Source organism: Tauraco erythrolophus, chromosome 3 (genome assembly GCF_009769465.1).
Source record: "Tauraco erythrolophus isolate bTauEry1 chromosome 3, bTauEry1.pri, whole genome shotgun sequence".
In the NCBI taxonomy this organism is placed as follows: Eukaryota; Metazoa; Chordata; class Aves; order Musophagiformes; family Musophagidae; genus Tauraco; species Tauraco erythrolophus.
Window position 1 is genome coordinate 48,024,634 of NC_141467.1, and position 12,220 is coordinate 48,036,853.

At 39.5% G+C, this 12,220-nt stretch overlaps 1 protein-coding gene across 1 annotated transcript in view; it reads right to left on the minus strand.

Annotated features, from left to right (window-relative positions):
- Nucleotides 1-12,220, minus strand: part of PTPRM (protein tyrosine phosphatase receptor type M) — a 388,464-nt gene that overhangs the window by 22,275 nt on the left and 353,969 nt on the right. Inside the window, 1 exon segment of the mRNA XM_086609296.1 lies at nt 11,714-11,811. Coding sequence (XP_086465422.1) covers nt 11,714-11,811 — 98 coding nt within the window.

Consider the following 12,220-nt stretch of genomic DNA (forward strand, 5'->3'; position numbering starts at 1 on the left):
TACTCCAAGTGAGGTCTCACGAGGGCAGAGTAGAGGGGGAGAATCACCTCCCTCGACCTGCTGGCCACGCTCCTCTTGATGCAGCCCAGGACGCGGTTGGCCTTCTGGGCCGCAAAAGCACATTGCCGGCTCATATTGAGCTTCTCGTCCACCAGTACTCCCAAGTCCTTCTCCTCAGGGCTGCTCACGATCCATTCTCCGCCCAGTCTGTATTTGTGCCTGGGATTGCCATGACCCAGATGTAGGACCTTGCATTTGGCCTGGTTAAACTTCATGAGGTTGGTACGGGCCCACCTCTCCAGCCTGTCGAGGTCCCTCTGGATGGCATCCCTCCCTTCCAGCGTGTCAACGGCACCACACAGCTTGGTGTCATCGGCGAATCATGTCATCTGTCATATCTCACAGACTTAAGAACTTTTTCCTTCCCATTTGTGTGGATAAGGCGGTGGGTGGAGAAGCTAACACATTACTTATATATCTCGATATAATTTCTGCTCTATCACAGTAATAGCTATGCTATCACCACTGCATCTGGCCATCGTCCAGTACGTGCTAGGAGTAGCATCTGTTATACATCTGCTGCACAGAATGGTTTCTCTCTTTCCCTCACCAAAGGGAAAATTTAAAATGGATCTTTTAATACATATAAATCTACTGGTTTACTTAAAATACACACTTAAATGGCTTGGGTAAAATACCAAACATTTCAAATATTCAATGGAAAACTGATAAAAAAATTTAAAAAAAAATTAAACTTCACAATTGTTAAGAGTATTTCTCAAACCCATTTTCATGCTGAAATATTTGGATTACTAACACGTCTAGTCTTGAGAAAAAGGTAAAAGTGAAGGATGTGTGTATAAGCATACAGTGAAAACTGTAAAGCATGATTCAAATGATTTATTTATTCAAACTCCAGGTTCAGCATATAAAGCAGGATTACACAGAGAGTCAAACCTTGTCCTATCTGACAGAAGAAAATACTTTCCTCAGAATTTGTTTCTAGTGACCTAGCTGATAATCACATACAACCCCTCCTTACTGTCTGGACAGAAGAGAGGTCTTGCCACACCAAAGTGGTAACACTGACAGATAAAATCAAAAGTTTGTCAGGGCAGGGACACTAGTTCTGACCCTTCTTCTGACTATTTAGCAGGATAAAATTTAAATCTGAAGAAAGCTGAGTTGAAGGACTTGAAAAACACAGCCTCACATCAAGATCCTCTTCAGAGTGAAAGAGTAGCCTGGTCCCAGACACAAAATTATACAAGCATCTTAACAGATTGTTCCTGCTTACATAGCTGATGGAAAGCTCCTCGAGCAGAGCTGAAGTTCAGGTACCTTTATAAGCAGGTTTTTATTTATTTCTCTGTGCTTGTCAGCAGACCTAGTAACCACATTAGTATTGGCTAAGAAAAATTCTTTATAATCTTCACATTTCGTCTGGAATTAAGCACGGTTTCAGGACTACTGGCAAACACCAGGTTATACAGTTCCCTTCCACAGGGAGAGGCTTGGAGCTGGTACACTTGAACAGTCCTCACAGTGCCCAGCATTCCGGTACCAGGAGCAAGGGTAGCAAGACTGCTCCCCTTCCCCTGCTCACCAGCCAACAAGGTGACAGGGTGTCAGTGTGGACAAGAAGGTTTCCACCAGCCAAAGGCCAAGCTAAGGGACAATCTCAGGGTGCTTAAATGGCAAGATCTCTGACATATGTGTATTCATTTCCAAAGCATATCTATCGGCTGTAAGCAATGAACAACCATTTCAAAAGCATTAAACGTTGCTGTAAGCAGTTTAGTACTTGCTGCTGCTATCTCCTGTTGCATCCACTTGATATTTATTCAAATCTTTCATTGTTTGGATGTATTTCTAAAAACCCTCTGATAGAAGTTAAGTGAAAAACATCGAATGCTCATTGTTTTGTCTATGTTGTTAAAATAATCCAGACAATTCACATCGTTCAAATCCCTTAGGCCAGCAAACTGACCCTTTTATAGTCATTGCCTGGAGCTCTCTGAAACAGGGTTTTCCTACCTTTGGCTAAGATGATTTTTTGACTCTCCATGCAGAATAAGGCAATTCACACTGCCTCCGGACTGGAGCAGCCCACTGACAACCTCGTCTCTGGAGCCGATTCCCTTTTCCTGCCTGTTCACTTATCCTTTCCACAGGTGGAACCTGAGCCACATGAATTCAGCCAAGGCACGTAGGAAGGGAGCAGCTGCAGTGGTGATCCTAGTCACAGCACTACTGATCAGCACGTCTCTTTGTTGCTAACTTCAGCCTTGTTTCTTTCTGACGGGTGCCTGCCATCCTCAAAACAGCTCTAGTTTAGTAAAATAAACATCAGGAAAAAAATCCCAACCCTGGCTGAATTAAATTGCTCAGCCTTGAAAGAAAACATGCCTGTTTCTAACTTGGTAAGTCTAGACAGTCTGGATTATGACTAAGAACTAGGGACATTTAGAAAGACCAACTTAGATGAGCACAGTCCCCACCTTCTTACGCCTCAACTGTTGGATTTGCTTCCACTCTTTTTTTAAACCTTATTTAAGATGATCCAGCGGAATAATTAAGGGACCGTTGGGGGATGTTGCACGGAAGTTATAGCCTTTCGTGCCTCATGCAGCTTGGGCCTGCTGGGGATTTCTTACTCTGCTGCACAGGGGATTTTGGGCACGGAGCAGATTGGAGCTGAGCAGAAGGATCCATGACAACACAATTTCCTGAAAACTCTCCCAAGTGGAATACGGGCTGTAACAGTCATGGGCATTGTGCCAGAGCCACAGTCAGAGCCACAGACCAACAGTAAATGATTCTCTCACTAGGAGGAGGGAAATAATTTAAAAAAAAAAAATCAGTTCTTTCCTACTTTTGGCTCTTGTTCTGCAATGCTGCAACGCTGAGCTCTACACATGGGAACTCTGTGGACTCCTGATGAGCCAAAAGTTAAGTAAATGCTTAAAGACCAGTCTCCCATCTCCTCCAGGATCTCTCAAATAAACACAAAGGTGTCTTAAAGACAGGAGTAGATTAAATAGCGCAAATTAAAATCACACTTTTAAATGTTTATTGGATCAGGTCCTTTATTTGTACAAGGAAAGACAATTGCAACAAAATAGAATATGGTTTTACTCATCGAATATGAGAAATACTGCTGGTAACATATGTTTGTTCATTTTTTCTTTTTAGCACAGCTTTAGCTACTGTGACTTGATGAATCTCTTTCCCTTTTTATAAACATTTGGTACATGTTTTACAAAAAAACCTACTAACAGAAGGTTTAGCTAAATAATTGATACATGAATCCAGAACTGAATATTAAATGCATTAGTTTTTTTTCCACACAGTTGTTGCCATAACAGTAAATATCATCCACAAAGTAGAAAACATAATTTTGAAATCTCATCTGAGCAGAACTATAATTGAGAGTTTGTTCAGATACACCCCACATTTATATCCTAACAACATGCCAAAAAATACAGATGTTCATCACAAGATGAGATAAAAGGGTGACTGCCAGAGACATAATGAAAATGCTCTGGTTTAATCTATTCATCCCAAGGTACACTGTCCAATTGTTCCAAACATGTTTATTTTACTGACAATTTCAGAAATTTGGAGAAGATGATTATCTACTTCCACCCCCTAGCTCCATCCTCCAGCAAAATAGTCTAATGTGAGAAACTAAGAATTAAAAATGAAGGTGGAAAGTTGTTGCTGCTGCTTCTAAATATAACAAACAATGTAGGCAGTGGATAGCTAATGAACACAAATTGTGACTTCCGAAGCTGTATATTTAGCCATTTGGCAATGTGACACATCTAGCTAAAGGCAGTATGAAAGCCAGGACAGTAATTCATTTACTTAGAGGTTTGGAATAGGAGGAATATTACAGAATTAATATGTGAGCTGGCTGTGAAATATACTTTGTAGTTCGTACAGAACAGTTTAAATAACACTGATTGTTCAAAGTTTCCAATTTCCTTTGATTCTGAAATATTCTTAGCAAAAAGGTGATATAACTGGCTATGCACTGCACGGATTGTCGTTAGTGAAGAGCAGTATTACATATTCTAATTTAAAATTAATCCTGAACTAAGTAATGATGATAAGTCAGACATAAATTTTGAAGTGAAACCTCTAGGATATAAAATGAAATAGCCAACCAAGCTCACCAGTGAAAATTTTTAAGAGATTTTACAGATGTAGCTAGGATAACATCATATACTTTTATTTGGCTGACTTGAAGTAAAAGGACATCCAATAATTGCAAGTGGTTTTATTTAAATACTTTTCAAACAAAAGATGTATTTTAATTTAACATTTTGTAAGTTATAAAACAACCTTTGACAGATGATAAAACCCAGTCTTTCTTTTTTTCATTTTCTTTTGTTTGCTTTTGAGCAAGTCAGTTAATTGATTTATACCTCATTTTACAGTTTTCTAAAAGACGTATGTAAGAGCATTGAGAAATACATTTAAGATACTGTTTGGCACCATCAGATGAATGGGCCTGTATAAAGGCAACCAGAAGTCTTTATGTTGTTCACAGCTCCCAGAGGGGAGAGGTGTCTCCACGAATTTTACTAGCTCAGTCTAACTTCTTCCAGTGATGACTCAGTGCTGACATAAATCTCCACCTTCTTCTGCCCTGTGTTGCCCCAGCAGCACAATCCTAGGTTGCCTGGTGGATGCACTCTCATTCAACTTCTGCCCAGAATAGCTGGCTTCCTGGACATGTCCAGTAGTGGATTAATGCTTTCCACCTGAGGGAATCAGTACTTTCCCTTTGTTTTTAAGAACCAGCTATACTGTTAGCATGTCATCAACCTGTTAGCTAGGATTAGATGAAATTAAGCTGACAGGCCAAACTCCTGGTTTGGCCATACTTTGGCCATAAAACAGAATCAGTCTAGGAGAATTGCTTTAGGATAAAGGTGAATCGAGGTAAAGCTATTGTAGTTTTCCTGTCTTTCTCGCTAGTACCAACAGAAGAACACGGATTGCCTCTATGTCATTGCTTACGTTTGGGCAATTTTGTCTCCTACTGGTCATTAAAAAAGGCTGTAAATTAGTGTACCTTAGTACAGCCCTGGAGGAAAAAAGGCTGAGCACAGAGCACACGAGAAGGGTGGTCTCATGCCAAGATGAAGGATGGTTACAGAATTAGCTGGAGCTCCTCAAAGCCTGACTTAATCCCTTACACAACTGTGAAATCATGGGCATACTGCTCAGATCTTGGGCTCCAAGGACCTGATATGCCTGCATTAAGCAGGACAGCCTATGCTCTGAATCATGCCTCTGTTCCAAGAGCAAAACCATGCCCTTAGTTGAGCTACAGAGCACCACCAAATCAGCGGATTGCCTTCTAGGTCTAAAACCTGATCATCTGATGTTAGGTTAGAAAGCTCTACATGTTACTCTACTGGGTAAGGTACAACTGTGTTGGTGCCTCCAGGATACTTCTTCCTTCACAGAGAGACGGAGATTAATTTTGTGAGACTGCTGAGGTGAGACTTGCAGTGATAAATCCATTTTGCTAGCTCCAACTTTTCAAAGAACAACTCCAAACCCTCTGCAAATTGCACTTATACTTCCATCCTACAACTTGGCATCACTTCAGCAGCTAGCCCAACAAGGGGGTCGATGCATTTGTGTATCCTTAAACCTATTTTATTTATTTTTCAAAGTGAACTATCTCAATTGGATTAGTAAGCATTAAGATATTAATCTCTGTTGATTAACATTCTTTGAAATATAGCTTTTACTGGAAACAAGAATGCATCAAAACACTGAGAGCTAAACCATGCCTGCTTTGAGTGACATGGGACAGTGCTGAACGCTTGTAGGTTGATGTCCTGTTTGATGATGCTAACACTGCTAATCTAGGGACATCTTTATTAAATGATTGCAAAGAGTCTTTCCTTCTCTTTCTTGAAGACCAATAGCCCATTTTTTTCCCTAAGGGCTCCTCCCCTGCTATGCATAATGGAGTAATGCCAACTTGTTATTTCTTGTTAGAAGTCTAGAAAGCTGAAATCTGTTTTGACGACTAGAAGGGTTCACTGACTTGAAAGATTAACAATAGTTTTAAATTATGCTTTTTTTTATTTTTTTCTCATTGATACTCTGTGAAGGTAAAAACTCTACTCTATCCAATACGAGATACTGGAATTACACTGAAATCAAAAGTAAAACAACAGAGTATATAATAACATATATGTACCATAAGGACAGGGGTCCTAGATTTTCTGGGTAAATACAATTAAGAAAAAAATTTTCTCTAGATGGGGAAGGACACTACTTATTGATTTTAGAAGCTAAGTCTAGAATTACCTAGAAGTAGGGAAGGGTTTCATATAACAACCTTTCTCCTCCTCATTTATAAATGTGGTTTCTTTCTTTCTTGCAGTAGAAAAGTTAAAATGAAATGTTAGTCACCAATATACTTACAAACTCTTTGGCATACCTCCTAAGGAGCGCTAATGCCAGTACCCTGAATTAATTCCAATGTAGGTAATTTGGCTTATTACATTTAGAGGCCGTTTCAATTAGATAGAGTGTTCTTCCATTCATACTAAATACAAATGTGCTGCTTGTGAGACATGTAAAAGAGTTACTGTGTTTCACCTCTGCAATATCTCTGTAATGGGTTATCTGAATCTTAAATACAATTTGACTTTACCTTTGTCTATTAGAGGGTTCTTCCGCATGGAAGATTCTCAAAACTTGTAAAACGCCTAAGTGCAAGCTTCATAATAGCTTTGTGTCAAAAAATTCCTTTTTTATTCTAAAAATAGGTGGCAAGTCCATTGGAAATTTTGCACAGTTTTTATGTTGCTGGAATTTCCTAGGAAGTTTTTGTTTGGTTCTTGCAATGTGTTTTCAGTAAGAAGTCTTTGGACAGGCTTTTATTTGATAGTTTCTCTTGGATGTCTCATGTCTGTCTGTAACAGAAACGGATCATCAGGTGGATCTAAAGGAGATCTGGTTCAACGTAAAGACTTCTGGGTTTTGTTTGTTTCGGAAACATATTTGTACCTGTTTTAGGAATGTCTCTGAAAGCCGACTAAGGCTGCACATTCTGAGCGCCCAAGGCCCAAGCACATGCACATAAGACTGCTCAGGGCTGGGCCCATACAGTCTTTCCTGAGAAGAACAACTCTTCTCTGATAGATTTTATCTTACAACAGGAAATGTCTTTTAGCCAGTCAGCAGCAAGGAGATATTCCCTCTCTGTTAGAAGGCCACGATATGGGGCTCTTCACTGTCACGTGGACCCCAATACTCTTTTGAGCATGAAAAATTGGAGCCATCAACATTTTTGCAGCAAGGTGGATGAGAGTGCCATGTATGTTACATGTCAACTGCGGGTCCAGTGAAACAAGCACAGGAAAAGCTAAGCCACCAGTTTCTTTCTTTTTCCCTAGGCAGATACAACCCCGCCAGCTCCTGGGAGGGAGAAGTCACCCAGGAGGAGTGTGAGATGGCTATCAGGAAAGCACAACACTCCTGAGAGACAAGACAGCAGAGAGAGGCTGTATTGGTAGCGCGGAGACGTGCGTGTAGGCATAGGGGCTATTTACCAGCCTATGGCTGACCTTCTTTCCCATGTTTGTGTCACATCCATTCTGTTGTAGTCAACCTTGCCTCCTTTCAAAAAAAGGGTCTTTTGTGTGCTTATTAACACTATTAGCACTGGATGTTTTCTAATTCTGGATAATAATTGTGAAACTCTAATTACTGTAATTACTATGCTCCTGGGGTGAGGTTTTATTTTTTATAATTATTTCTAGTGATTTTTTTCGTAAATACTTCGTTATATTAAAAGCATGACAGACAATCATGAGTCCTTACAGCGCATTTATGTATCAACTACCTCCACTGAATTTCATCAGTGGATTTCACCATTTATTAATCAGATATTACTAAATTTCTTCTGCCTTAAGCAAAAACGAGAAGTTGGAGAGAAAGTGATTACTGACAAATGACAAATAATGCGACATCGCAAGCTTGATTCTGCCAACCAAGTACTTGTACCAGCCCAACAAGAGCAATGATGGAGGTAACAGCTAGATGGCACAATTGAATATATTCTGAATCTTCCCAACACAACTCTTTAAGGAGGAAAGAAATGTTTCAATGTGTGCAAACATTGAAACAGTTCAGGAAGCAACCTGAGACTTCGGTCAGTACATAAAGACCATGATCCAGTTCCCATGGCTTTCCACAGAAAGATCCAGATCTGTCTTTTGGAGCAGTCTCTTGAAGTAAGCAAGATACTCTCTTGTATCTATTTTCTGATCACTCCTACGCTGGTGGGATAAAAAGTTCTGTTTCTTCTAGAATAATCTACCAGATTATGCTAAGTCTCTCAGGAAAAGATGTTCCGTTGCGCTGCCACTTAAAAACATGAGCATGGAGGCCTCTTGCATTAATATAATCCAAAATACATTATTTTGAAATAGCTTGTGATCACACTGATACATTTTCAGAAGTCTTGGTTTTGCTTTTTACCTGTTAGCGTGTGGTTTGGAAAATTTTGATTCTTGCACTAAAATGTAGGTGCATTACACCATTAATTACCTGCCACTTCCTTTTTGTGAACTTCATTGTGAGTGGAAAGTCGTCGACCCCAGCATGAAGAAGACAGAGAATTTTTTTTCAAGGCTGCTTCAAGGGCTGCTTATTTGTTTAGTTTTTTTGTAAAACTTCTTATGTCAACCTAGGTCAATCTTAACTAAAAACCACTTCATCATCTGTTATCAAAGAACTATTCATGCAACTCAGCAATAATTTTTCTAAATGACTGTGAGACCTCATTTAGATTTTTAATAAACAGTCACATTCTAATGAGGTCTTCATAAAACTGACTAAATATGTTTAGAAATCATTAGCTTAAATTACCAGTACAAAAGTCTCCTTAGGGAGCCCTGCAGATTTTGTGATAAGACTTCTGGCAGATGGATTAGTATAACAGCACAAGTGAGTTCTGAATTTCCATACAAGCAGTGTAATGTGAGTGACTGGGTAACAGGCTACTAGATAAAGAGCTAAATGTCCCTCAGGTGGGTTCATTAAAGAGAGAAAACAATCAAAACACATTTCTGTGCCATTTAAATACCAGGTGCACAGCAGTCCACAGGTGCCAGAAACACTGACAAGGGTCCCTTGCTGGAACGCACAAGAGCTTAAAGGGATGCATGGTTTTGACAAGCACGCCTCAGATAATGACAGATATTGGCAGATGTACCCGGGCCCTGCTGGAGGGTAATGCGGGGACTGAGTCATTTGCAGCAGGTGCTTGCATTAGGGACAGCCTCATGGTGATTTCTCCATCCGCAATTAAAACAGTCCTGATGCATAATGCTCCAGGGCAAGAAGCAAGTTCCTAGCACTGATTTAATGACTATCCAGCCAGTCCTGGTAAACAAATACACATACGCCCCCTCAATGATTAATTCATGAAGGACATACACTGTGTGGCAAACATGTTAAATAGATATTTCTCTTTCCTGAAAATATAAAGGGCTTACAATGATAAAAAAAATCAGCTTACAATGGGTCAAGAGGGTTAAAAAATAAAAATAATAAACCCCTATAAATCTTATACCAGCAACAGCAGTTGAAATAGAAAGCCTCAAGGCTGGGAAGGTTACCAGGTTTGGCCTACAGGAATGCTACCAAAAGGTCCATTAAAATCATTACTAATCAAGGTGGCACAGAGCTTGTGTTAGAGGTTGAGGGACAGATGGTGTGTTTGTAATATGCCTCCTTGTTGCTGATGGTTCCAGCTCTGGGAGCGGGACAGAAACATCGATGGAGGAGTGACTGCATTGTTCTGTGGCTCATACAATCTCGTTGCCACTAAAAGCTCATTTCAATTTCTGCTCTCTGATCTCACCTACGTTGGCCTCCAGAAGAAGTGAGAACAAAGTCATTTCTACCACTGGCAGAAACAACAAAGCTGCAGATCTGTGTCCCACCAGGACCCTTGCGCCCTAAAGAAATCACGGTGGTACAAACTGTTGCTTGCTACTAAGGGAACGTGTTGCGTGCCTACGCGTTGTGAGTAGAGGCTGCCAACACTGGCACCAAGACTGGCATCTTCCTGGCTGATAGTTGACACAGTTCACTCTAATTGATGCTTTCAAATACTGACTTTTGGAAAACAGTACGTGGTTTCATTCAGTATGCTATTTTTGTTCTAAGGCTTGTTCATCCATAACCTGAAAACATCCCTTTTTAAGTTGTGTGCTTGGGTACTTATGAATGTGTATAAAGCTTTAATGAAGAGATTTGTTGGAGAGCCTCCTATTCTTACAAATCCATTCGTTTTGAATTGACATGTGACCATCCAACTGTTTCTACCTTCTTCCTCACTCAAGGGACTGAATTTTTAAAGTGGCTTCCATGATCCTTTTTTGTCTCTGCAATTAGTCGTACACATGTTGCTGCAGCAGGTGTTAATTGCAGTCACAAACCCCATCTTTTTTATATCCAAAAATAATGCTGGCACCTGATCTGTTGGCAGGCTCGGGCACATATACATCTAAACATTAGGATTTATATTAATGACTGACAAGGGACATAAGGAAGAATAAAGTGAGATTGTAAAACCAGACTTGCTAAAAAGGAGACAAGATCTGACACTTAAGACTCACACCACATAAACAGTGCTCTCTCTCCTCATGCAAATGCTGCAGAGCAGAGAGGTATCAGCCACTCCACCAGTGTGAAATTAAAAACATCTCTTAAAACCATGTGGCTCACACCAAGATATGTGCACTTGACTTCTTATTTCAACAGTTCGATTTACAATAATTGTAGGAGTCGCAATAAAAGCAGTGGGTTTTTTTCATTCCGAATGAAAGCTGTACGCCCAGTTCCCAAGCAAATTTTCTTGAAAAAAACCTCCCAGATGAGAACTAAGACACCAGTGCATAGACAAAGCAGTAAATTAAAAGACTCAGTTATTGATGGTTGTGATAAACAAAGAAAATGGTTCCATTCAATACTTGTTGAAAACAAAATTAGCCATAATGACTTGAGTAGGAGGCCTACTTTAGAAGTTAGCAAGCAAAGAAAGAAAAGTACACAGTATCAATGAGGTAACTCAAGCTTTCTTTTACTACGCAGTTCCTAAAGAAAACCTCCTGGTCAACAAATTTAGTGTACAAATGTACAATGCATAAAGCTATTTTTTTCTGTTTTAGTCTAGGAGGCTTACAGGAAGGAAAACCAAACAAATCAGGTTGATTTAGAATAATATACTATGAAGAAGGTTCAATTTCATAGTTTAACTACTTTTCTCAGAAATCTGTTTTGGAATTACTCCTCCTCAGCCTCCCTTAAAAAAAGACGACTCCATACTTCGTTCTGTAACCAATTCCCTGATTTCCCTTGATAGAAATGGTATATCTGAGATATAGACAAAAACATGACGCCTTCCCTCTTTGGCAGTTTTTGCTGGCTGTGCTGTACAGAATGCAGCTTTATCAGTAACTTTTTCACTGCACTAACACTATTACAGCCAAGCATCTAAGGTATGTTTAAAAATAATTGATAACGAACCTCTTAGCAGAAGCAGTCATAAATATTTTATGTGTTATACTCAGCATATAAGCATCTTGTTGGTCTGCTATTTAACTTCCAAAAGCAAACACCTTGGAAGTCTTTCATCTTTTTAAGTACAAAAATCACTTACCCTTCCCACTTCTACGAGATTAGTAACCATGATTATGCTGGCTGTGTTTTCATGCCATACCATTCTCCAAAAGTCATATATTGTCTCCTGCATTGGTCCTGAAACAATAAATCAAAGGAAAGGTTACTTTCTGAAAGTCTCATGATTGCAAGCTTGTCTCTGGGGAACTTTGAGACACCATGACTATATATATATATTCATATCACTATCATCATATTTTTCATTTAGGGTCAATTTCTTTTCTGTCATCCCACCTACCTACATTTAAGTATTTTTCCCCTGAAATAGTGCTCTGAAAGAAAGTTAGTTCTCCAACATTTAGGTATTTATCTCTGTAATACCCAGAAGTGGAATTATAAAAAATGGATAACATTACTCTTCCTCCTAACAATTGGATGATAACCTAGGGAAGGTGTATTTGGAATGAAATGAGCCTCAATGGACTATGTGGCCTTTCCTGGTTTCTAATATTTTTCTTGGTATACACTATCCATCAAATTACCCCAG